This window comes from Anser cygnoides, chromosome 13 (genome assembly GCF_040182565.1).
Source record: "Anser cygnoides isolate HZ-2024a breed goose chromosome 13, Taihu_goose_T2T_genome, whole genome shotgun sequence".
Lineage (NCBI taxonomy): Eukaryota > Metazoa > Chordata > Aves > Anseriformes > Anatidae > Anser > Anser cygnoides.
In genome coordinates this window covers 7,952,960-7,976,472 of record NC_089885.1, presented here as the reverse complement: position 1 = coordinate 7,976,472, position 23,513 = coordinate 7,952,960, and the positions used below count along the sequence as shown (strand labels likewise).

General features: G+C 39.8%; 1 protein-coding gene across 2 annotated transcripts in view; it reads right to left on the bottom strand.

The window, feature by feature from the left end:
• NRK (Nik related kinase) overlaps window positions 1–23,513 on the bottom strand; it is a 100,725-nt gene that overhangs the window by 3,757 nt on the left and 73,455 nt on the right. For both annotated transcript variants that reach the window (XM_013183667.3, XM_048075270.2), the window contains exons 22-30: window positions 20,683–20,856; window positions 19,900–20,029; window positions 19,346–19,504; window positions 17,545–17,688; window positions 16,178–16,312; window positions 14,152–14,252; window positions 13,468–13,617; window positions 10,016–10,175; window positions 833–972 (exon numbers count right to left, since the gene is read on the bottom strand). In XM_013183667.3, coding sequence (XP_013039121.3) covers window positions 833–972; window positions 10,016–10,175; window positions 13,468–13,617; window positions 14,152–14,252; window positions 16,178–16,312; window positions 17,545–17,688; window positions 19,346–19,504; window positions 19,900–20,029; window positions 20,683–20,856 — 1,293 coding nt within the window. The remainder of the gene's footprint in view (window positions 1–832; window positions 973–10,015; window positions 10,176–13,467; window positions 13,618–14,151; window positions 14,253–16,177; window positions 16,313–17,544; window positions 17,689–19,345; window positions 19,505–19,899; window positions 20,030–20,682; window positions 20,857–23,513) is intronic.

Below are 23,513 nucleotides of genomic sequence, written 5' to 3'. Positions count from 1 at the left end.
CTAGAAAGGGGGAGAAAGAAAAAAAGGAAAAAAAATTACTGTCAGTGTACATTTATGAAAATATTTTTATCTATACGTAAAATATGAGAGAACATCACAGTCCGAAGTACAAGTATATATAAATCACACCTCAATTTTGAAAAAGAAAGTTTTTAAAGGGAAACAGTGCTTGTACTACAACTGGGGTATATTTTTTGCTATATATATTTTTCTATTTGGAAAATCACAAGAACACACTTTAAAATAATTAATCTAAACAGTTTAGGGGACCCAGTTTTCTAAATAAATCAGTGGGACTAAACAGGTTTCAGAGAACATTTATCCAGCACTGCTGTGGCATATGCAAGAAATCATACTTGATTATCCATTCTCCAGGTGCCTTCAATATGTGAAATCTTAGTGCTGGTTTTTTTTTTTTCTTGTTTGTTTTGACCTTGATGGCTGCTCTGAGCTGCATGTAATTTTGGCAGCCCAGGAGAGGCGGTCTTGTATTTAGGCATTTTCAGAGCTGGCTCACCAGTCCTCCCCACTGCATGTGCTGTGCTGGAGTCTGCCCAGTCATCAATGTCTGTATTTGTTAGCACCTCTGAAATCAGTTAAGGCTAGGTGGAACAGGAGTTGTAACATCCCTGGGTAAAGTAGGGCTGTGTCAAGGTGTGGAATATCCACTGCTTTGTGCGTTCACTGACAACATTTGCTTTGGTTGGGAAAATTATACTAAGGTAAGAAAAAAACAGTGTAAATACATAGTTACAGAAATTAAATGGTCTTAGTTTTGTAGATGAAAATTACTTGGTTTTGCTCTATTAATACACTGTACTCATCTCCGTACCTTGTCATTTCTTTCGCATAGAAATTTTAGCTTCTGCGCTTTCTTGTGCATAAATACTCCTTCCAGATTTCCTGTTTCCACAGAGCGCAATTCAATTGCCTTCTCTCCCCAGCCCATGACCTGATTAGATTGAAGGTAAGCTAAAAGAAGAAAAAAAAGATTTTTTTTAAGTTAAAAAATGCCACCAGTACACTTGCCTGTTACTATCTGTACACAAGTAATTAATCTCATGCAAGAATGTTTTACAGAAGTGAGCCCCAAATGCAGATACAGCCAGTCATTTGTGGGAGTCCAATATATAGCTGGAATACAGTGCTAGTTTCAAAAAAAGGGATTCACACACAAAACCTTTGCTGATACATTTTTAAAGGCTAAATTCTTAGCTTCTGATGCAGAGCTTGAAAAAAGAGACTATGCAGAGATGATCTTAAAGCAGAAAAGAGTGTGTTGAGAGTGTTTTATGTTTCTAAGCATTTTTTTCCTATTTTTCTTTAATTCTATTCCTTACTATTTCTAATGACTCCAGTCTAGTGGCACTATTGTCCTTTGTTTTAACTCCTCTATAGAAGATCGAGGGTAACCAAAACAAGATTCATTCACCTCTTCTTTAGCTCACTCAAGAGCCTGGAACCTTTCTTTCTTTGTTTTTCCTATAATAGTTGTTATTTTTTGTTGTACTATGGATATAGGCTGTGAAAATTAGCTGTGTGGGCTGCTGCTATTTAACAGCTGAAAGATTGATTCTTGCCTTATGTCAACACAGATCGGAAGCATTTCAGTTTGATAACAACATATTCTGAATGACTCAAGTTTACACAAGAAGTCTTGGGAACAGTACCTGAATTTCAGTTTCTCACTTATTTTGGACTCTACACTTACCTTAAGTACACTATCAAACGTGCAACTTGTGCCCATTTGGTGTCTCATCCTTCTTTCACTCTACATGTCCAAGAAAAATCTTGACTGTCTTCTCCATAGCCATCTATTAGGAAGTTAAGTATGTTTGCTGCTAAGTTTGAGTTAGTCTGAAACCTAAATGCTTTGGAATCTGAGACTAAGGCATGATTCATTTACTGTCCTTAGCTACTGTCTTCCCATAATTTGTTTTTGGATATAAGCAAAGAAGACAGGTCTTTCCCAACCTGGATGATTCTAAGATATTCCAGCATTGCAGAAGCTTACTGTGTTATTCCCTTCAAATCTGGCAACTGGATGAGAAATCAGGATAGTGATGAAGGAGTTAACACTACAGACTTCAAATTAGGGACAGTTTCAATTAAAATCCTCTGATTACTGTACGTATTGGCTTCCAAGGTAAAAAACACATTATTTATGCTCTAGATAGCCAATGCTCAGAAATTATTGTTCTTGCTCAACTATGAGTTGTTTTTTCATTAGTCCGAGAACTGTGGTGCTCTGAAATATTCTAGAGGGAACGTGTGCATTTGACTGGTTTTTAGCTTCAGAGGACACTGCCTGCCTGTCCTGCTTTTTTAACGCAAACAATGTCTGTTCCTTAAAACCTTCCACGTTGATTTAGATTTTGTCTAAAAACTAGGCTTTCCATACACACTGATAACACAAAGCAAAAGCCTGTGATCCTGCTTTACAAGGACAGGAGAAAATAAAGGAAATATATTCCAGTGGTTGTATATTCTTCTTGTAGCAGTTGATTTAATATTACCTTGGAATCCTTGTTTTATAATCCTTGTTCAGATGTGTGAAAACTATACCTCCTTGGAAACATGTCCGTTTTGGGTACAGCGTTGACATTTTAGTTCCCCCAAAGTCTATTAATTTTCCCCAAATCTGCTTAAGTAGGCTTCTCTTTCAGTTATTCTTTACACACTGAAGGCTTCCCTGCCACTAGAGCTGAAAGCAAGAAAATCACTTCCCAGTATCCCAGTCATGTGGAAAGAGGAATAAACCTCTCCATGAAAAGCAAAACAGCATTGACGAGCTGAGGATAAGAGAGAAGAGGGTGGAGAGGAGGGATATTTTTTGAAATCAAACACCTGAAATCAACACTTTTTTATTCATATTCTTTTCTTTATGCTTAATTTTCTAGCCTGTATGACAGGGTGCTGTAGGCAGCAAGAAAGACTCATTCTGGCTTGCTGCATGGCAGCACCCATCTAACGTGCAGTCACCTAATAAAGCAGGCCTAGACCACACAAAGTAAAGAAGCTAAAGATACAATACTCAGACATCTGCTATTTTTGATAACATCTGACACCACATTAACATTTGCAAACACACCAAACACGCAGGTAGGCTATGATTCCGGGGGGTGGGACAGCAAGGCAGGTCTGTGTACATAAACGATAGAACGACGACATTCTGTGGCTACAGTTTAGTATAGGGCATGTAGGTCCACCATGAAAGACCTAATCCACTCAAATTCTCCTTATCTTTTCCATTTGTGAAATCCGCACTCAAGTTGTCAATACCCTGTGTCTGTATCAGCCGTATCCATGTCTTTGGCAGATTTCAATTTGATAGCATCCTTGCAGGTCCTTGCATCCTTGAAAGCCCTGGATGACTGAGCTATTGCTGCTATATTCAGATTGGAACTGATCTCCCAAGCAGTATTACAAGAGGAACATAATAATACAGATATTCCACCTTCAGCCACTGATGTTCTCCTGGCTGGCCAATATATTGAGAACTTGTCAACTGACGATGGCAAATGTCAAAGTACAACTAGCACAAAACTCATTCCTGTAGCAGAATCAAGAAGTTTTTTCTCAAATTGCATCTGAAGACATATATGCTAACAGAAAGACCCCATTATACCATTTTTGGGGTTATCCACTTATAAAAATTTATACATGGAAATTAATTTGGAGGGTAGCAGGCTGTGAATTCGAAGTTCAGTACTGAGTCTTGATAACCTTCCCATGAGAACACTTGCTCTAGAATACAAACGTGCCATGTACAATGAACTGCAAGTGGATTAGATACTCAGAATTAGGTCTACTTGCTCTGGAACAAAAGCTCCTACACTATGTGCAATTTAGGAATAGTTCGAGTCCACTCTTCACTTCATAAAGCTTTAGATAAAAATATTTCGTGCTTCCAGCTGGCAACGTTTAAATATATTTATATTATGATGCAAGATTATACTGGTTTCTAGCAATCCTAGACACAGAGAGCTAGCTGCTCTTGTCCTTTGGACAGTAACTCAGCAAAAAACAAACAAACAAACAAACATACATATATTGGCTCAGACTGATGTGCCAAAATTGCTTAAAGTTCTGGAGCAAAGTCACTCAGAGTTACCTGAGGCTCCTCTGCCTCACCCAGACTACCACGTATTTAGAAGATGTACAGTTGTGCACGAGCTGTGGTTCTTGTTACACCAATTGTGTCAGCTGTATGCCCTGGAGATCACAGAATACACACCATAAACTCAGTAGAGGGAAGTGGGATCAAAATCAGCCTCTTAACATCATGAAAGCATTAGGAACGCTCTAAAATTGGGTCGAGACCACCTACTTGGTGTTTCCTGTTCACAGCGTGTATTAGCATCGGGTTGAGGAGAGCCCCCATTCACGGAAGTGACTGCTTCAAGGGGAAACGGTTGAGAGGCAGAAAAGGTGAACGAAATTACTGAGCCATACTGAAACCATTAGCTTTCTATGAAGTGCCACTGACATGAGCTAATGATCTCTTAGTCTCACATCAGTAGCACACTCAGTCTGAGAGAAGTGCACTTGGTGTCACAGAGCCCAGGTACCACTACAATCTCACTTCCCTTCTTCAGTTTTCTTTTTGTCTTTAAATTCTTTCTCTTCAAAAATGCCTTTTCTGATCTCATGTGCTGAATTTGGCTCACTGCCCTAAGCAGTTATTCCCAACTTATCTCTACATGAAAGCAGAATCAGATCAGCTTTTTAGCGAAATAACATAAAATCGGGCTTTTCTGATTAGTGTTACAGAAATAGGGCAGGACGGGACCTTAACGCACCTTCTCCTCCATCCATATCTCTGTGCCACACCAGTATCACTTGTGACAGTTGATCGTCTAATCTGACCTTAAAGGCCTCTAGCCATAGAGACTCCACAAATTCCGAAGGCAACTGATTCTGTACAAACCAAGAGGTTGAAATGAACAAACCAAACACGAATTAAAAGATTCTGACCCACTTTTGCATGCGTGAGTCATGATACCAAACTCCATTTTATGAGGTACAAGGGTACACTGCTTTACTGAATTCCTTTTAGGAGAGGGTGAAATGCAACACAAAAATAAGTACTGAATTTTGCTTTTCTGGACACGTTTGAGAAAATTGCCTCAGGCCAGTATGCAGCTAGGCAAGAACTTTAAAAGAATACCCAGTGATTTTGCTGGCAGTAAGAGATAGCAACTATTAGAGACCATACAGATCTTAAAACTGACTACATTTCTACTGAACCCTTCTTTGGCCCTTCAATCCAACCCCACATGCTCTGTGAAATCATGACTTCTATTGATTCCTGCCCTCTTTGGGAAAAGCATGTGGTGGTGGTGTTTTTTTTAATTTTTATTTTGGGGCGCAGCGAGATAACATTTTTGGTTTGTTTTAGACAAATGAAAGGGAGATGTGTGTGTTGAGGGCTTGAATGAAGATAACCCACGGAGATACCAACAGCGTTCTGCGATGTCGCAAAGCTCAAACCCAGCCTCAAGCTCTCCCGTGATGCTGCTGACCACTGATTAGGGACTGATTAGCTACTTGCATGTACTTCTGTCTGCTGCCCATGCTTCAGAAGTCACTGCCCAGAGGTTAAGCAATTTGGGGGAGGAAGACAGGGAAAGGAGACAGGAATTTCTCTTGTGCAATTCTATTAAATAGTTTTACTGCTATTACTTACGTTACTTATATAAGTTTTATAACTTATAACTTATATTACTTATATAATATAAGAATATAAGTTGTTTTTTTCCTTTCCTTTTTTTTTTTTTTTTTTCCCCTGGACAAAGACCTAACACATACAGTTCCCTAACCACCCAAAAAAGAGCTACGACTAAATAAAATTTTGACTAGGAATCTTACTGTTTACTAAATACATGTTTATATGCATCTCTGTTCCAAAGCACGCCTGCTCTCAGTTGTTGCTTGCTCACTTCTGCAATTATTATTCCAGTGTAACTAATAACCTAAGTGAGAAACATGTTTAGGGCGTGAGGTGGCTTGTTTGTTTGCTGTTTGCTGGGGAAAACACTGCATGGGAGATGTGACCAACAAGAATCATTCAGATATGAGCAGGAGTTTCCTGTACATGAGTTGGCCAGCTAGTATTTCAAGGACTGGTAAGTGCGTTGAAAGGACACTACTGCAGTAATGCAACCAGCTTTTGGTAACCCTATCTGTTTTTCCACATAACATCATTTTGATTTTAATACGTACACAGCAAAGGAAATCAGGACTTTTATTGGTCCCCTACTCTTTGGGAATATCCGGTTTTGTGCCAACCTGCCAAGCAGACATACTGTAAATAATTCATTACTTGCACAGAAGGGCAAAAGTGCTCTCAAATTATATTAACTTGATGTTTCTTAAACCCTTTTAAAATCTTGTTTTATAGAAAGAAAATATAACAGCTCTATTTATATTTAGCCTTACATATATGAAATATCTTTCAGATTAAACATGGATAGAGTACTTCTACAATTTTAATTTCCCATTGGATTTGAGTTTCCTCTCTCCAATTTCTTATTAACAGATAGGTCACAGAGGTTCCAATTTAAAGACTGGGAGAGTAAGCTATATTTAGTTTCCCTGCCCTAAATCTATCAATTATAATGCACTTTTTTTTTTTTTTTTTAAAGTCAAGAAACACTTTATCAACTACAGAAGTTTTCTTTCAAAATACTTACTTAAAGAAACTAAGAACTGGACAAAAGGTGGCTAGAGAGCACCCTGAGGTTAACACAAGACCCTCCTGTCTAAAGCACAGAGTGAAAACTTTTGAGATAAGCTCATGCAGACTCCTGTCAGACCTTGTGAAGTCTGGAAATTCCAGAACAGGATCTCTTGTGAAACTTGCAACTTCTCCCTACATTTGGCCATGTAAATAACACTGTCAGACTTCTCTCATAAGAGCTCATGTTTCTGTCTGGAGACTAGAATATCAGAGGAACAAGAAGATGAATAGGAGCTGGTGGGAAAAAATTTAATAGTTAACAGAGCGGTTTAAAGTTTGGGTTTTGTGTTGAGTAATAGGTTGGGTTAATTGGTTTTTAGCTGTAATGTGAATGCAATCAGAAGTCAAATTGATCTTGTACCACATCACAACAACTGAAAATTTCTGTTTCAAAGAAATCCAGCTCTGAGACCTCAGTGCTGTGGCAGCAGCAATAATGCAAGAGTTCTCCAGTTAACATACTGGAAAATTTTCAAATGACAACTGAGAGGGGGTGTTTGAAGACTGCCTCCCTTCAGCTGTGGAATCTGCAGAATTATAAACAACGAAAGAGTGACAGAGTGACACCTTTCCTTCCAGAGAAAACCTACAGTCTTGCTCTTTGAGCACTTGGGGATGCTTTGCAAAGACCTATCTGTTTACTCAGCCCTCTTTACCTTACCATCGTAAAAATTTCATCTCACTCACTCTTTGCTACCTCAGTAGCGTGCTTCATTGGATCTGCCTTAGCTACCTGTCTCCAAATGGGATGCCTTCCCATCTGGTGGAGCCCATCTCTCTAGACTGACCACAGAGAAAATCCAACAATTCAGACGGACAAGACTGCTGTACAGTAAAATTCTTTAGACAGGATACCACCCTCAGAGGTGTGTCTGCTCCAACCGCTTCCTATCTAACTGCCCTAAAATACTTTAACGAAAATGCCTAGGTCATTTTGCACTGATGGCTTTCCATGCAAATCATTATAATGGTTGCATACTTAAGAACAAGAGGAATGGCTACATGAGCATGTGGAAAGGAGAATGTCCAAATGGCATCTTTCTATTAAGATGTAATCAACCTTGAGAAATTGAGAATCTCATACCTATCCAGATGTAGGCAGAAAGAGGTTTTAAATGAGAGTAATTAACTGGCACAGAGGATCATATACTCAGCTGGCCCAAAGTGGTGAAGCTTTATTCACTTCAGTGCCAGCAGGGTACATGCAAGGAAATTTTTTACTGAAGTTAAGGAATTATGATTCCCAGGCACAAGAACGCTTTACAAACCTATCTCACGTTTCTGTAGGTTTGATGATTCAGTACTTTCAGCAAGGTTAGGAAAAATGACTTAAGCTCCCTCTGGTACACTTCTGAGGCATTCCTACAAACTCTGTCCAGATGAAGTGAAAAAAAAAGCTTTGAGGGCAATCAGGACCCAGTGTCACAAACTGCAGATTTCCAAGCAGCAGTCATAAATAATTGCAATAATTCTTGCAATATCTCCCTTTCTAAAGTGAGATGTAATAAAGCCTTTTGTTCCTTATGTATCAACATTTGAAACACACTGTCTAATTACCTGATATCAGTGAATCTTTAGGCCATAGCATACAGTAAAAGCAGTACAACTAGAAAAGCCTGTAATAGCTACAAATAATCTATGCTTTAGCAAGTATTTAACATGAGATTAGGGTTAATCTCAAGCAGGACAGTTACATAAAGGCAGCTTGTTTTAAAATTCCGTCTCTTCCCAAGGCAAGAAAAAGGAGTTCTAACCCACAAGGTACACGTGAAAAAACAAAGAGTTTAAATATTTATGAAAATCCGATATCATATATGCACACCACAAGGTGTATAAAACATGACAGTTTTTTTTAAAAAATGGTTCATGTTAAATAAGCTTGCTGCGTTTTTTAAGGCCTAAGGAAGTACTTCCCATAATGAAAAGGGTCTTGAAAGCTGTCTCCTTGAGATAACATTCTTCAGTGCAGCTTCCAATTACATTCAGTACTTCTTGTTAGAACTCTTCCTACACCCTTCCCGAGTAATTGCTCTTTGATTATTGATTATTTCTTAGAGTGTTTCTAACGTTAATTCAGAGGGGATATAAAATTTCAACATATCAAGGATTATTAGATTTTCATATGAGAAATGGAGAATTGACTTGATAGATTTTAATTGTGCCCTGCAGCTCTGAGTAGGGGCTGAAAAGCAGAGATAGGTGTATTTAGTGGAGGGAAGCAAATACTACACAGTCAGGTTATAACCTCACACCTGATTCTTGGAACTGAAGTACTTCTGTAGCTGAATTTTATAGTAACAGTGCAAAAAATGCAAGTTCCCTTATAGCAATGTGTGTTCCAGAGGCGGGTTTCTTGCTCTCAGTACTGTTGAAAACCCTCTACAAATGATAGACTTGGTATTTCCTCAAGGGTGTTACTCTACTGATTTTAATGGACTTTTCCTAAAGCTACCCGACTACAAATGCAAGGAGAAAGGTGAACTTTCTTCATTTTTCACTGTGGCATCCAGTTTCTGCCAAGCTAATAATCTGCTTTTGCACAATCTAAATGTCGTGGGCTTTTGCTGTTTGTTTGTATGTTTTAAGATCCGGAAGAACAGGAATGAGACAAAAAAGAAATTAAAAGCAACTAATAATAAAAACAAAAATCTGCCTGTGTTATGTTCTTGGTTTTCCCCACACTTAACATGAAGCCCTCTGGGGAAGGTGAAACAAGCAGCTGTCCTGTGCAATACAATGAGAATCTCCTCCTACAAAGCCACTGGAAACATGGAGAGACTGAGAATCTGTTGGAAATACCCTGTATTGTGAATTTGAAGTGATAAAATTAAGGGGCCATCTGACAGCAGTTACAGACCTTTTCAATAACTCACCCTGCTATAGTTGCAAATTTTTACGTAAAAATGCTATGGGCTATGAACAATCAAAGCAGAAAACAAGCACCTTTGTGTCACTAATTCATGTAATTCTCTCTGTGAAAACTCTCTGGAGGCTGCACCCCCAGGGAAGCTTGGCTGTATAGTAAGGGTATGATGCAATAAACGGTATGACAAGAATACAAACCCCGTGATCCAAACTTGAAGACCCTGTTGCAATCGTTGGCTGTTTTAACATAAACATACATAAACCTCTTTACTCTCCAGATATCTGTTTTGCTCAGAAGTTGCTTTATGTGCCACACAACCACTTTCGCATAGATACAAACCTCATAAAGTAGTCAGGTTTCATGCAGCAGAACCTTACGTTTAATAAAATGCAGTTTTTCATACATACCTACAGATGCTGGCATTTCTCCCCACTGTAAAACAGTTTCCTTTGTGAAATGCCCATATATATCAATGTAGATGCCTTCATCTTCGTAGGCGAGTAACAGTTCCATTCCGCTGGTGTTTGGGAGGATGATAATGGCATGTGGGCGAATAGTTCCTTGGATCTAGAATCATATTTTGCTAAGATTTATATCAGAAAATGGACTGCAATTTTAGTGACTATATCAATCTAACTAGCTTGACAGAGCAATAAAAAGAACTAGCTCATGGAAAGTGAAAGAAACGCCTGTTTTCAGAAAAGCTGTGCAGTTTGCAAGCTAGCCCCTGAAATAGGTTTTCTCCTCTCCTCCCCCCTTTAGATATTACAGTAGGTTTGCAAACAAGGCAATGTTCAGTATTTCACTTTATGTTTACTAGGATTAACGGGTTTCAAGAAGCCATGGAGCCACTGAGACACAATAATACTGACTTATTTATGAAACACCTGCATTATGTAAATATAAGACAGGTGAAATAAATTTGAATTCACAGTTATTTCAGAAGATGGAGGAAGAACAAAAGCTTCCATGTTCCAGGAAACCAGTGCTTTCACTTTCCATGATATTTCCCTATCCCCTTTCAAGCCAAAAAAAAAATGTAAATTTAACAGTATTTACAGCAAGCTGAACATTGTACCTGGACCTTTCAAACACAAGCCACTCTATGTCCTTCCCTTCCCACATTCTTCCCTACAAATAGTTCCCCTTTTCAGTGTTGCTCAGCATATGTTTTCTGCATGCCACAAGAAACAGTGCATTTCACTCACACAAGTTATTTTAACAGCTGCTCGATGCACTAGAATCTCTCCCAGAAGCCAACACATGTCCCAAGTGAAAAAAAAAAGAAGTCAAAGTATACAACTATGGAGGTGGGGTTTTATGAAAGCACTTTTGAACGAAAACGAGGAAAACCTTAAAATCATTAAGAAAGCATTTCTTTTTGTTTTGTTTTTAAAAAGCACTACTCAAAACAGGATAATTAAGCAGTCAATTAAACCACTACAATGAATCTTTCTAGGAAGCACATGACTGGAGTTTCTGCATCATTTTCACAAGCCAGCAACACACAGATCTGTTTTCTTCAAGCACATACATTACACATGCCGGAAGGGCAGAATGAACAGTAAAGAAGCACCGAAGCTGTACTTGCCCAACTGAATACACCCAGGCCAACCACTTGACTCCGTGCCTCCGCAACAACTATCCGTAACACTAGAACGGGTATCCAGAGCCGCAGAGCAATTTTAATGCGTTGCCTTGGTACTCGCATGAGCGATCGAAGCAGGTAAGAGATGGAGAAAGAGGTGGGGAACCAGGAAAAGAGGCTACCAGAAAGCAAGAGTATCTAAAGTCAGCCTGTTGAAGTCTGCTCTGTTGTCACTACAAAGCTCCTTGAGAAAATCATCCAGTCTATCAGATGCTCTTTGAAATAATAAAATACCGAAAAAGACGGACTACCGTAGCAGCAGATTTATTTCAGGTCTAAAACTCTAAAGGGAAAATATATTTTTAGTACATGCTAACTTTTGGTTGAAGAGCACACGCAAATGGAGCCAGTCTTAAAGGTGCCCCACATCTTCAGGACAATCACCTGGGAAATCTCTCTCATCATGTGCATAATTATATCCGCAGCCTGTTGGAGAACTGCAGCCACTCAGAAGGCTCCCCTTTTCCTCTGCCTTTCACATCTTGGGCAATTATGCTGATGATCTTTGTGACAAGTCATTATTCACCTCGCTTAGCAACCAACTTCCAGGGATGGCACGCAGGCATCACGCTTACATTTATCAACTGATGTGAATTTTCCATAGCTGCATAGTTAACAAAGCTACTAATTGTTGGATTAAATAAGCCATCTAACAACACAAATATTAAGGCCCTTAAACAAACAAACAAACAAAAAACAGCTCAGGTTTGTAGCAGGTGATTCAGCAGCCTGTTCTGAACACCTAGAGCAGTTTGCAATTAAGAGAAGTTTATAAACCATCATCCGTAAACACTGTGGCCATCAGAAAACACAGGTGTGACAATTTGAAGGCTGTCACTCGTCAGGGTAGCAGGGTGATCAAGTGGCTTGCCACAGGGCATGGGTTTTCGTTTGGTTTGAAAACACTGAGCTGAGAGAGGGAGGAAAAAATAAATAAAAAAATTAAAGGGTCTTGGACCAGGCTGCAACATGCAGATGTGGGATGAGATCCCTCCAAACCTCGAGTGTTACTGGAAGTCCCATCCCTTGGCATACACGGAAGCAGTGGCACCCATCAGCTAACACTCTGCCTGTGTGGAGCTCTGCTGACTTCAGGGAGGGTTTTTCCAAGTGAGCACAGAAGTTCCCCTGCTGGGAGCCCCCCATCAGACCAGAGCCATGGGAATCCACTAGCTTTTTGGACTTAATCCCCTAAATTTCTGTGGCTTTTGGGACCCACAACTTTGAAATGAACCATCTAGAACAGCTAAGAAATAACAGGAAAAAAAAAAAGAAAAGAAAAAAAGAGCACAGATTTCATACTGGACAGCCCCATACCACTCTTTTACTTTTGCAGAGTAATTACTTTGCTTTTAACTCAATTTAGGCTGTTTTTAGCAGTCAACATCATCTCTCAGCGAACAGGTACACCATGCAACATGTACCTGAAATCAACATCTTCATGCCAACTTCTGCTTGAAAACCTAAGCAGAAAATCCTGAATTCTTCTTAATGTAAGGACTGATTTCATGGGCAACTGAGCAGTAAGAAAATCAGCAAATTTATTTGGCCTGGAAGCTGGGTTTCTGCAGAGTCATGACTAAAAGGCAAATCACATTTGTAGATCACATGAGCTCATGTAAATCATGTAAAATGAATGCAAGTTTGCTCCACAGTGAAGAAATTAGGATTATTCATGTGTTCACCTGTTAACCCATGTGAATGCATGTTTGGACTCAATTTATACGTGGCTCCTCTAGCTACAGGTACTCTTTGATGCAAAGATAACATGCCTGAAAGCAGATCAAGATTTAAACATATGCTGCACAGCTTTTTAAACCAGGCCAAATTTCAGCTCAATTTAGTGATCAAGACAGAAAAACACATTGGCAGATTATGAAAGTCACCAAATTCAATATTGTGGTTTTGTATGCTTTAAAAAAGTCTTATATTTCCAGGATAAATCAATTAAAAATAGTACTGTCCATACAATGGCTTTCTGACATTAAACCGTTAAAACTGATACTCTAAATCTGGGGAAAAAAAAAAAAAAGCCTTTTAACAGAACTTCACTATTACAAAAGCATGCAAAAAGTCATTTTCTATTAGCTGGTATACAGTAATTATCCTCTTACCCTCTGTTTTGAAATACAGCACACCACTTAACCTGATTATCACCAATATACAGCCCAAATAACAAAGGTGTTTATGTAACTTTTTAGAGTGTCTTACATGTGTTGGAAGGTAGAGGTCATACACAGATCCAGAGTCCACATCAATAGCGTGAAAGCCAACTAGAGAGCCATAGATCACTTTTAATCTTTGTCCATTTTCAACAGTCAGGTCAACTGACAGCGGTTTGTGATGAAGTGAGGTAAAGGACTGCAAGAAGAAAAATACACTATAGAATACAATAATGCTCTTGGTTTACAGATCAACATACATAATTTTCCTTAATCATTTTCAGAACTGAAAAGTTACCCATTTTTGCTCTACCAGCACGTTACATTTAAGGAGCTAAGTATCCATCAACCTTTGGGCCACAAAGAGAGTTGGATAGTTCACCTGTGTTTTGAAAAAATCCATATTCTAGAAATGGACTAGGCAAAAATTAGGCTAAGTACCATTCATGTTACATTTCCTCTTTCTCCGAGGGAAATCAGCATCAGCTTCGTGAATTTAAATGTACATCTTGGCACAGCACTGAAACAAGTTGTTCACATCTAACAGAATCATGACTGTGACAGTTTCATGCCTGCCACCTCCAATGTATGTCAAATGAGCTACATTTTCTTTAAAGGAATATTCATTTTTATCTTTAACTAGAAATAAATGTTATAAAAAACAACAAAAGTCAAAAGCAAGGAGTAGATGAGAGACGGTGGTATGTCTGAAGCAAAGTGAAGTTTAACTTACCTTAAAAGCCATGAATTTGTGGTAAGGCTTTGGAGCCCAAGCATAAACCTCCACTGAGTTTTTCAAAGCAATTACAAGGAATTTGATTCTCTCGTATTTTACTGTAATACAAGAAGAACAATTCCTTAGGTATCAGACGCTTAAATCAAAGACCATCTCATTACATGAAATAATTTCAGTGCATTATTTGTAGAGGAAGACGCTATCCACTAAGGAGACTAATGCATTCTGGACATCCGTGTTTAACATCACCAGTGTCAAAACCCTGACTGCAAACATGTAGTCCCTTTATTCTCAGATAGCAACATTTATATATTGATTCTCATACATCTATTTCTCTTCCTAGTCAGAAAAAAAGGTCTTGACCCTACAGCTAAGTCAGTCTACTTTATTTTTCAAGTATGAGCCCACACCGATGTTGCCGGGTGTGACTACGCTGCTTTTGCTCCACATGCTGAATTTTCATTTCACTGTTCATGTGTGGGGTTAAATCTCCATGTGCTAGTGTGGGCGAAGGACTCCCATGTTTCTGAGATGAGTAAGCATTTAGGAGAGATGAGCCATTTCTCCAAGTTGATTAAGCTCATGTTGGGCCCATTGAGAATAAACAAAGAAACATACATTGAAAATTGAGGCTTCTTTCACGCTGCCAGAGGCAAGCATTTGGTTTGGAAACAGAACACCAGGGCATCACATCTCAGTGCATTCTCCCTTCATTTTATATTCAGCGTCTGCTTGGAAGACATTTTTAGAAAATGCAGGTGCTATGCTAACTGAGCTAAGGTTTGTTGCTGCTTGCAACAGGACCAATTCACACTGACCCAAACATAGAGCAGAAGCATTAAGAGTAGATAAGGGTGGATACCGATCAGGGAAATCTTGCAAAGGCTGAGATAGGGAAAGACAAAAACAAACAAACCCTACCAAAACACAAAACAACACATCCTTTTCTTTTGCTAGCTGGAAAAATGACTATAAGAACAAAGGTCAAGATACAAGAAGATTCACCAACAGGTAAACAACAGCAGCTGCTTTGTCAAAGAAGTAAACTTGGTTTGTCATATGTGAACACAGAAGAGCACCAAATGTTTGCCTAATTTTAGAATAACTTAAAAAAAAAAAAAGACATACCAAAACCAAAAATGAGCAACTGAAGTGGAATATGTGGTGCTTAGCTATAATCACAAAGAAAATGACACATCTGTTGCACATTTCTTTTTGGATTTAACCCGTAACATTTAAAGCAACGAGATCTAAATGCAAAGAAATGTCAAGCAAAGCATTTATGAGAGCCAGCCACATCATCGTCTCCTGCGCTTGTCTATATCATTTCTCTATTTGACTTAGGAAAAAAACAACACCGCCACTTTCATATACCATCTTTCAATAAAGCAGAACTTATGCTATACATTACACCCCCTCAGACAGTTAAATGACAGAAGCTATCACAACACTGATGTTCACCTTCACAAACGAAATACCTGAAAGCCAAAGAAATGCAAGATGGTATTTAAACTGCTACGGTACATACGTTGCCAGTGTGTAAATTTAAACAGAGGTATATTTAGGTCTTTTATGATCAAGACACAGCAATGAGCTCTAGGACATCAATCTCATCTACCTACAGACATCCTACAAACATGATTTCCTAGTACTGTACCAGTCCAGTTCAGCAGCAGTTACTCAGGGCCAGGAGGGAAGCTGGTAGCCTGGGGGTGGAAAACATCACTCTAATTGAAGTCTTAAGTAACTACAGAATTTCTAAACCCCTGACTGAGCAGCAGAACAGGGCTGGCACTCCCTTCTTCCAGCCTTCATGGGACATAGCCATAACACCATGTGCAAGAGGAGGTGCAATCTGGAATGACAAGGGGCAAAGCATCCACCATGTAAAGCAAGCAGGTTTGAAAGCAGTCAGAGATATTATGCCCAATACAATTTCGAAACACAGCTGAAGAAAAAGGCTGGTGTCATGAGATGACAAAGGATGATTAAGCATCTCTCTAAGGAAAAAACAAGGCCTTACCAACTTTGTAGTGTACGCAGCCTTCCAGGTCACCCACTGACACCCAGCCTTGCCGCTTCTCCACCTCTGGATCATTGCGCAAAATCTTATTTCTCAGCCACGATAAGTAATAGACCCTCAACTTATTCTTCTTCCCTGGGATTTGCAAGGGGGAAGAGAAAAAAAAAGATATTAACTTATTGAAGCATAAGATCTCCCCCACGTAAAAAAAGCTGGAGTTCTGTGACCTTGAGTACAGCAGATCTTTGTGCTCGTCAAGGTGACAGACAAATCCAGCAGCACAAAAGAAAAGCCTGGGGTGATGATGACCGCCAAGGGGTAACTGGAATATGAATAACCCTATGACATTTGGCATATGTGCTCTTGTGAATTAAGCTTCATGTCAGGTTTTAATTTCTGACTACAATTCCTTCCTCGTGTCAAAGAAGAGGTCTCTATAGATGCATGTATCATCAGAGATAATCACATTGCCTGGTGTTTGCTCTCTGATGTGAAGGAAGGAATACAGATATAACCTACCATGGGTATTTTGAGTAAGTGACTTTTTTAGTTCTAATTAACTGACAATCTTCATTACAGGTAACTATTTTCTTTTGGATGCCTTTCAGGGTGAGAATTACTTTGTCATCTTTTAACTCAGTCAGTCTTTCTATTGCTTTGGTTTGTAAATAAGCAAGATCAAGAGCAGGTCAGTCTAAGGAGGACCATGTCAAAAGCAGCTGAAACTGGCAATGTGGGACAAACAGCTCTTACCATCACCTACTACAGCGAGTCTGGAATGTAGAGAAGTGGCAGCCATTCCTTGTTGGACCTCCATTTCTTATGTACTACCTTGAGGCCACTCTCATCTGTGGATAATAACGGCCTCAGGACCTCGAAGGGCAGAGTCCAAGCTCTTTGTCAGAAAAGACTGAAGGTACTAATCCATTTAGCGTTACCAGTGCTTTCACAGCACGTATCGCTCTTACGTGACTGTTCATACATCTCATTGACCACAGAATGACGTTATTTAATGATATTCGAACAGAATTGCACTTAGATAGATGTTCACCCATTGCAGAAACATGTAAACAGACTGACAAACTATAACTTGCTGGGAAACACTCCATTTTAAGAATATGAAACACTTCATAAACTCTCACAAACCATTTTATACATTAAACAGGTAATGAAATATCCCAGAGCCCCATCTAAATCTGAAATGAGAATCTAAGTGTTAAAAATTCAAGAGAGTTTTCCTATTAACAAGAATAACTATCCCGTGATTTTCTGTAAGAGGAAATTTCTCAACCTATTTTATAACCTAGTTCTTCTCTAATTACTTCCAACCCCAATGCAGGTCAGGTACTTTTAGACAGTGAACTAACCTGATATAGTAATTAGCACATTGAGTCCTTCTAGAACATCCATTTGCTGGAATCGTCTCCTTGTAATCAGTGAATAAACTCTTCCCTGCCCACTTCTGTCCAGTAGCCATAATCCATTCTCCGTTCCCACCAGTAAATTTACTCCTGTTGATACAGAGAAAAAAATACTGCATACATCACCCAATGATTCAGAAGCCAAGTGTTAATTGTTTTTTAGAATCAATTTTTATTTAGTCTTCTTAATGGTACCTGATAATTTCTCCGTTGCTCTGTGGATGACCTCCCAGAAAAACAGAAGGAAAAAAACAATCCCAACATTACAATTTTTACCCAGCAGAACACTTATATGCCCATGTAACCTGAAGCACGAGTAGTTCCACTGAAGTCAATATTGATTTAAAAAAAAATAAATTAAAAGAAAACTCTGCGAACTTGAACTTCTCAGGTGACTTGTGTGCTTGTAAGTGCTGTAAAAGCCTCAGTTTAGCACCACTCCTCCGTCAACACAGGAGATCCAACTGAAGGATATAAGGGTCTCTTTCAAATTTTTAAAAATATAATTCCTCTTTCCCCCAAATGCAACAATCAAAATGCAGGAAGAAGACCAAAGTCACCGGAAGAAAAGCTACTGATATAAGCAAGTGGAGTATTTGTTTGAAAACTGGTTTTTGGAAGAGTGCTTTCAAATGCTGAATTAAAGGAATGAATCCATCTGAAACCCAATTGTTCCCCAGGAAGTGAAGCTTCAATGAGTTACTGACACCAGAGGATGCACCCTGTACAAAAATAGTGTTTGGCTGGCATGATGGCTACCTTTCCTAGTCAGCAGGTTCTAAAGAAATGACATAAAATTTCCTGCTGTAACGAGCAAACTTCTCTACTGGCTATGCTCTGATGAGTACCTGGTGCTCTTCAACCTCAATGCAAAGTTAATTTACAGACTTTGCTCCATAGCTCTGTTCCTAATTTAAAATCTTGGACTCCTGCAAACATACATTACACAAAACCTGCAAAGCTATAAAAACTAGAAATCTACATTTCCGTTGGATAATGTTTCACCTACTTCATTCATTTTCCATTCCAGACTCAGAAAGTGACGACAAGTAAACGTCTGAGCGAGTCCCATAGAATGCATCTGTTCTTCACAGGTAGACAGATGGTTAGAAGAACTCAAGAGCTTAGCTACAGTGAGACTGGGACTACATCAACAGTGGTTGAAAACTGGTCTGACTACACTGATCCTGTGGTTTTTTTTTTAATGCCATGTGAAGCTGACCCTACAAAAATGGTGATCCAGCAAGGTTCTAAGTCCTGACAGTGGAAATTATGGAAGTCACCCTCTTGGAAAGATTGATGCCTGACCTGCTTCAGTCTGTGGTGGCTAAAATTCTGAGAGGAAGGTTCTTGGAACCTCTGGTTTGGATAATTTCCATTGGGTCAGGGTTATGCATGATTAGCTATACTGATATGCAGCTAAGACAAACTGAGTATCATGAACATTTTTGCTTCACATTACCAAAACATTTGCAACTTTTGGCTCTTCCAGCAAGCGCAGTTTCAATTTTGTGCTTGATCAAAATGTTTTCTCATTCTGATGCACAAAATCCCTTGCAACTGTAACTCATCTGTTTGCCATCTTCCATCAGGAATGCAATATTATGCGAGTGACACGTAGGTATGTTCTCAGAATTTTCTGACAGGAGAGGTGTGATACAACTGCGAAATCTAACTGCCATATACTGCCAACCTCTCCTGCTGCTGCCTTCCCTCTACACACACGCCCAAGCACTTCTGAGCTTACCCCACAAAGCAGCACAAAGGACCTCCGAGTTGAATTTCTTCTTGTATTTACGAATTTCTGGACTGTCGCTCTGCGGGCGGATATTTGTTGGGTTAACGTTGACAACAGAGCCCTTCCTTGCATTTTCTCTCCTGACGGGCTCGGGTTTTGCACTAGATGCTGAAAAAGAAGATATATGGAATAAAAAATAAATAAAAATTCAAGTGTTTGGCTACATCTCACATTTGACCTGTTTGCGGCAGAATGAGACAAACTCCAGAAAAGTGAAAAAACACTTTGAGAGCATCACATAGCCGAAGAAAACCACACATCTGGAAAACTCCTCAAACATTCCTGAGCAAGCACTGTGGTGACACAGCAGCAGAGCTAGCAACATCTGGAAGAAGCACAGTGGCCATGCACTGAAATTCATAGCAATGTGGAGCTTAAGTTTCTGGAAGTGTTACTAACAGTTTCAGTTGCCAAGTGATAAGCTTCTCCCTTCCCTCGATTCCCACCCAGAATAACAAGAACAAAACAGGAATGAGATTTTATGAGGGGTAAAGCATACTCACAAGAACTACAGGGAGGTCCAACTGGACTGGTGGGAGGGGTGATTGGCAGAAGTCTGGGATCTATGAATGAAGTAAACGATGTTGTAGATGATGTACTGCTCTTTGAAGGTGTACTTTCAGTGGACGGGGTCTACAATGAAACACAAGAGCTGCTTCAGGATGATGACACTAGGGAGCAGACAGCACAGAGCCGTGTGGGTGTCTCTGAGGTTCAGGTGAAACAGCATGTTGCATAATTAGGTGTAATGAACATGCTTAGAGCAGTAGATAGATGGTACAAATTGAGTGACAAGAGGAAGCGTGAGCTAGGAGTTGTGTCAGGATTCTTGACCAGGCACTGCACTGCAATGAAGTAACTGGTCCCCAGAAGAATCTCCTTTTATGTTTCTCACTCCCTGCTGTTTCATCTGCAACAGGTCCATGCCTTGTGCACTGTCACCTGACACTGGGATGGAAAGCAATCCAAAGACAATCATTAAAGGCAGATGAGCATGCTGTGTTGCTGGTGTTACAGGTAAAGGAGCAGAGGGTAAAAGCCCTTCTAGCTTGTGTGAAGTGGAGAGAGAAGGACAAAAACGTGGAACAGCAAAGATGGGTAGGGATCTTGAACTTTCTTATCAGTCCCCCAAAATATATCTTTTAGATAAAAGAAGGGGTATGGTGAAAAATCTCTCCTTTATAAGAGACAGGATAGATGAATTCAAATGACACTCAATCTCAGGCTCTCATGGGCTGGAGGGAAGTGGTGGTACAATTCATTCAATCTATAAACTTATCTCATACCTTATTCACAGATTTGTTCTGAGGTTCCTGACTAGTCAGTGGCACTTTTGGTGGGTTCACGGAGGAATCTGAAATTTGGCTCTGCTGAAGAAGATCTGGCAGGAGATAGTTTTGGTTGTTTATGCTCCAGAGGCCTTCTTGGGTGCTAGAAATTTGTTTCCCTAAAATCTGATCCTGCACATGAGAAAACATGGTTAAAGTCCACATTTGATATAATTCCAATGCACTATGCACCCCCTGTTAATTAGGGCAATAAGTAATGAGGATATGAGTAGGGGTGCTCTATGTAATCTATTGGATGAAGACAAACACTACAGAAAGATTAAAAAATAGGAAATTACAAAAGCATGTGGCAAACACCTGAGATATCAGCCTTGGCTTCCACCACCAAAGTGCTCCAGAAACACTGCTCATATACTGTATCCCATGCCATAGGTAAGGAAGGAACTTCATCCTCAGAAAGGCTTGACAGAAAATCAAATGACTTGTCTTAACAGTACAGATTTGACCTCTACCGTGGTCAGAAGTAGGTACTTCTCAGCTCAGGACCCGCATATAGTTTAAAGCCCCTTACCATTAATTTCATTGCTACTTCCCACTTACTGAATTAGGAAATCTTATTCTAGAGGGATCACATTCAGTAGGATCCAGTATCAGCATTTGCAGTACAATGAGGTCTGGTACTGTGGCCCTCCTTGTAGGATCCTACTAGCAATACTATGCAGGCTGTGAGGCACCATACAAACTCTCTCCCCGACAGACTAAAATACTGAGTCACTGGGACACTGAAGTTTCTGGGAAAACATGGCTAGAAGCTTTGAGAGGAAGAAAGAGGGGATTTGTAAAGCACGCAGTGTCCCAGATGGGGAGGGCAATGCAGAGGAACCTACCCCTGGCCATGAAAGGTCTGGTTACCCGAATACCATCAGCACTGGAACACAAAGTGTCAGGAGCCAAGTGCTAACCAACGGTATTCCTCCTGAATTATACCAAAGCAAAAAGCACCATCAAACTCAAACAGCTTCTGGCTGGTTGAATTCAAGGCACGTCTATACATTGCACTGACTGATAAACAGCCTACTGAAATCAGCTCAGCTTTTTTGAATGCTGGTCAATATATCCAAAATATAGCAGATAACTCTGAATGAAAGGCATTTGCCTTTTAAAAGCCAAGTAATTAACCAGGAATAAAATCGATGCTGTAGGCATTTTACGTTTTTAATTCTGATATTTTAAAAAGCAACAATAAAATGCATGTCAGTATTTGAGTTCAGGGAAGCAAACCCGTATGGCACTTTTTTTGTTCAGTTTTAAGTCAGATTCAGCGGAACTGAGCCAAACTCCCATTTGAATCATTTGAGTAGCTTGGTACACCCTAACCACTTCAAAATGGGGCAGGAAATGGATGTTGAAAGAATTCTTATGAGTCTTATGGTGGCTGTGGGTGGTAACACAGAGGTGGGAGGAACGGACAGGATTCTCTGTGAGAAGAGAAAACACTGGAAGGCATCAAAGAGATTGGTGAGAAGAGGTGAGAATCACCTATCAGTCATCCTTCCTGGGTCATTTTCCTCAAATCTACCAGAAAACATGACCTCTACTCTTCTCCTTTCTCTTCCACCTTCATTCTGAGTCTCAAAGACCCCACCTTTCTCCATATCCTCAAGCAGCCTATGTTCAGCACCCAGATATCGAGGGAAGGAGGAAGCGCTGAGCTGTTCCTGCCATGAGAAGGAAATGGGCAGGCTCAAGCTGGAGTGCCAGGAAAGAGCTCTGGCACTGGGCAAAGGAGGCGGAGAGGGCCTGGAGCTGGTATTGTTTTTTCCCCTCACCCCTACGTAGGTGGAGATGGACGGATCTGAAAGTAAAATTATTAAATGCAGTAGAACCTTTTCTGTCATGCTGTTGCTCTGAAATGGTAACCAGGAATATTCTTTCATTTCTGGCACAGAACAATAAGCTTTAAAATAATGCATTAGACTCAGTGCAGGTTGAGGAAGATGAACAGCATGAGCTGCTGAGATCATGGCTCAGTCTGGTGCCCCATGTATCAAAGCAGGATCTTTTCTCCTTAAGGATGCTGGGAGACAGGCAAAGTGGGACTCCTTTGCCAGCCTGGACAGATTTCTCTCTGGTCTGAAGCTTACGAAACACACCAGAGGCAAAGGAAACTCCTTTTTCTTCCTATCTGTCACAGCTTACACAAGAAGCTCTGGGGAAAACGCCAATTTCATGGCAATTTATTTTCCCTATCTGTGAAACTAGAATACACTCAGTAATACGTGAGAAATGCTCTGAGGTTGAGAGCAAGTCTTATTACTGTAATTTTTTTGTTTTCAACCACAGAGAACATTGTTCTGCTTTCTCTGTTTTCATCTTTTCTGCACTAATATTTATCACAGGGGAAAATCCACACAACTTGAAGTCTCTGCTAGAAACTATAGATGGGAAAGAACCACAACATGACACACGAGGGAACGAGTGTTTTTGCTAAGCCCGTGCGGAGGGATGAAGTACTTTTCCTGTCTTTCAGTAATATTTTAAAAAGAGGTACTTCTCTTTACATTGGAATAAAGAAGGTCAACATTTTTAAAAATAGCAACCATGCACACTGACTGTAATCAACAGGATTGCTTTTTGCAACCTGCCTAGCGCCTTCATGCAGTAAGTTGGCATCAGCCACTACTACCGGGTCAATAATAAGGACAAATAAAGAGGTGCAATTTTGAACCTAGATGTAAGCCTGTTTGTAGGAAGCATAAAGCCTGGCACAGTACGCACTTTTTTAAAGCTTATAGCTGTAATTTGAAGTGACAGAGCAGGACTTCAGA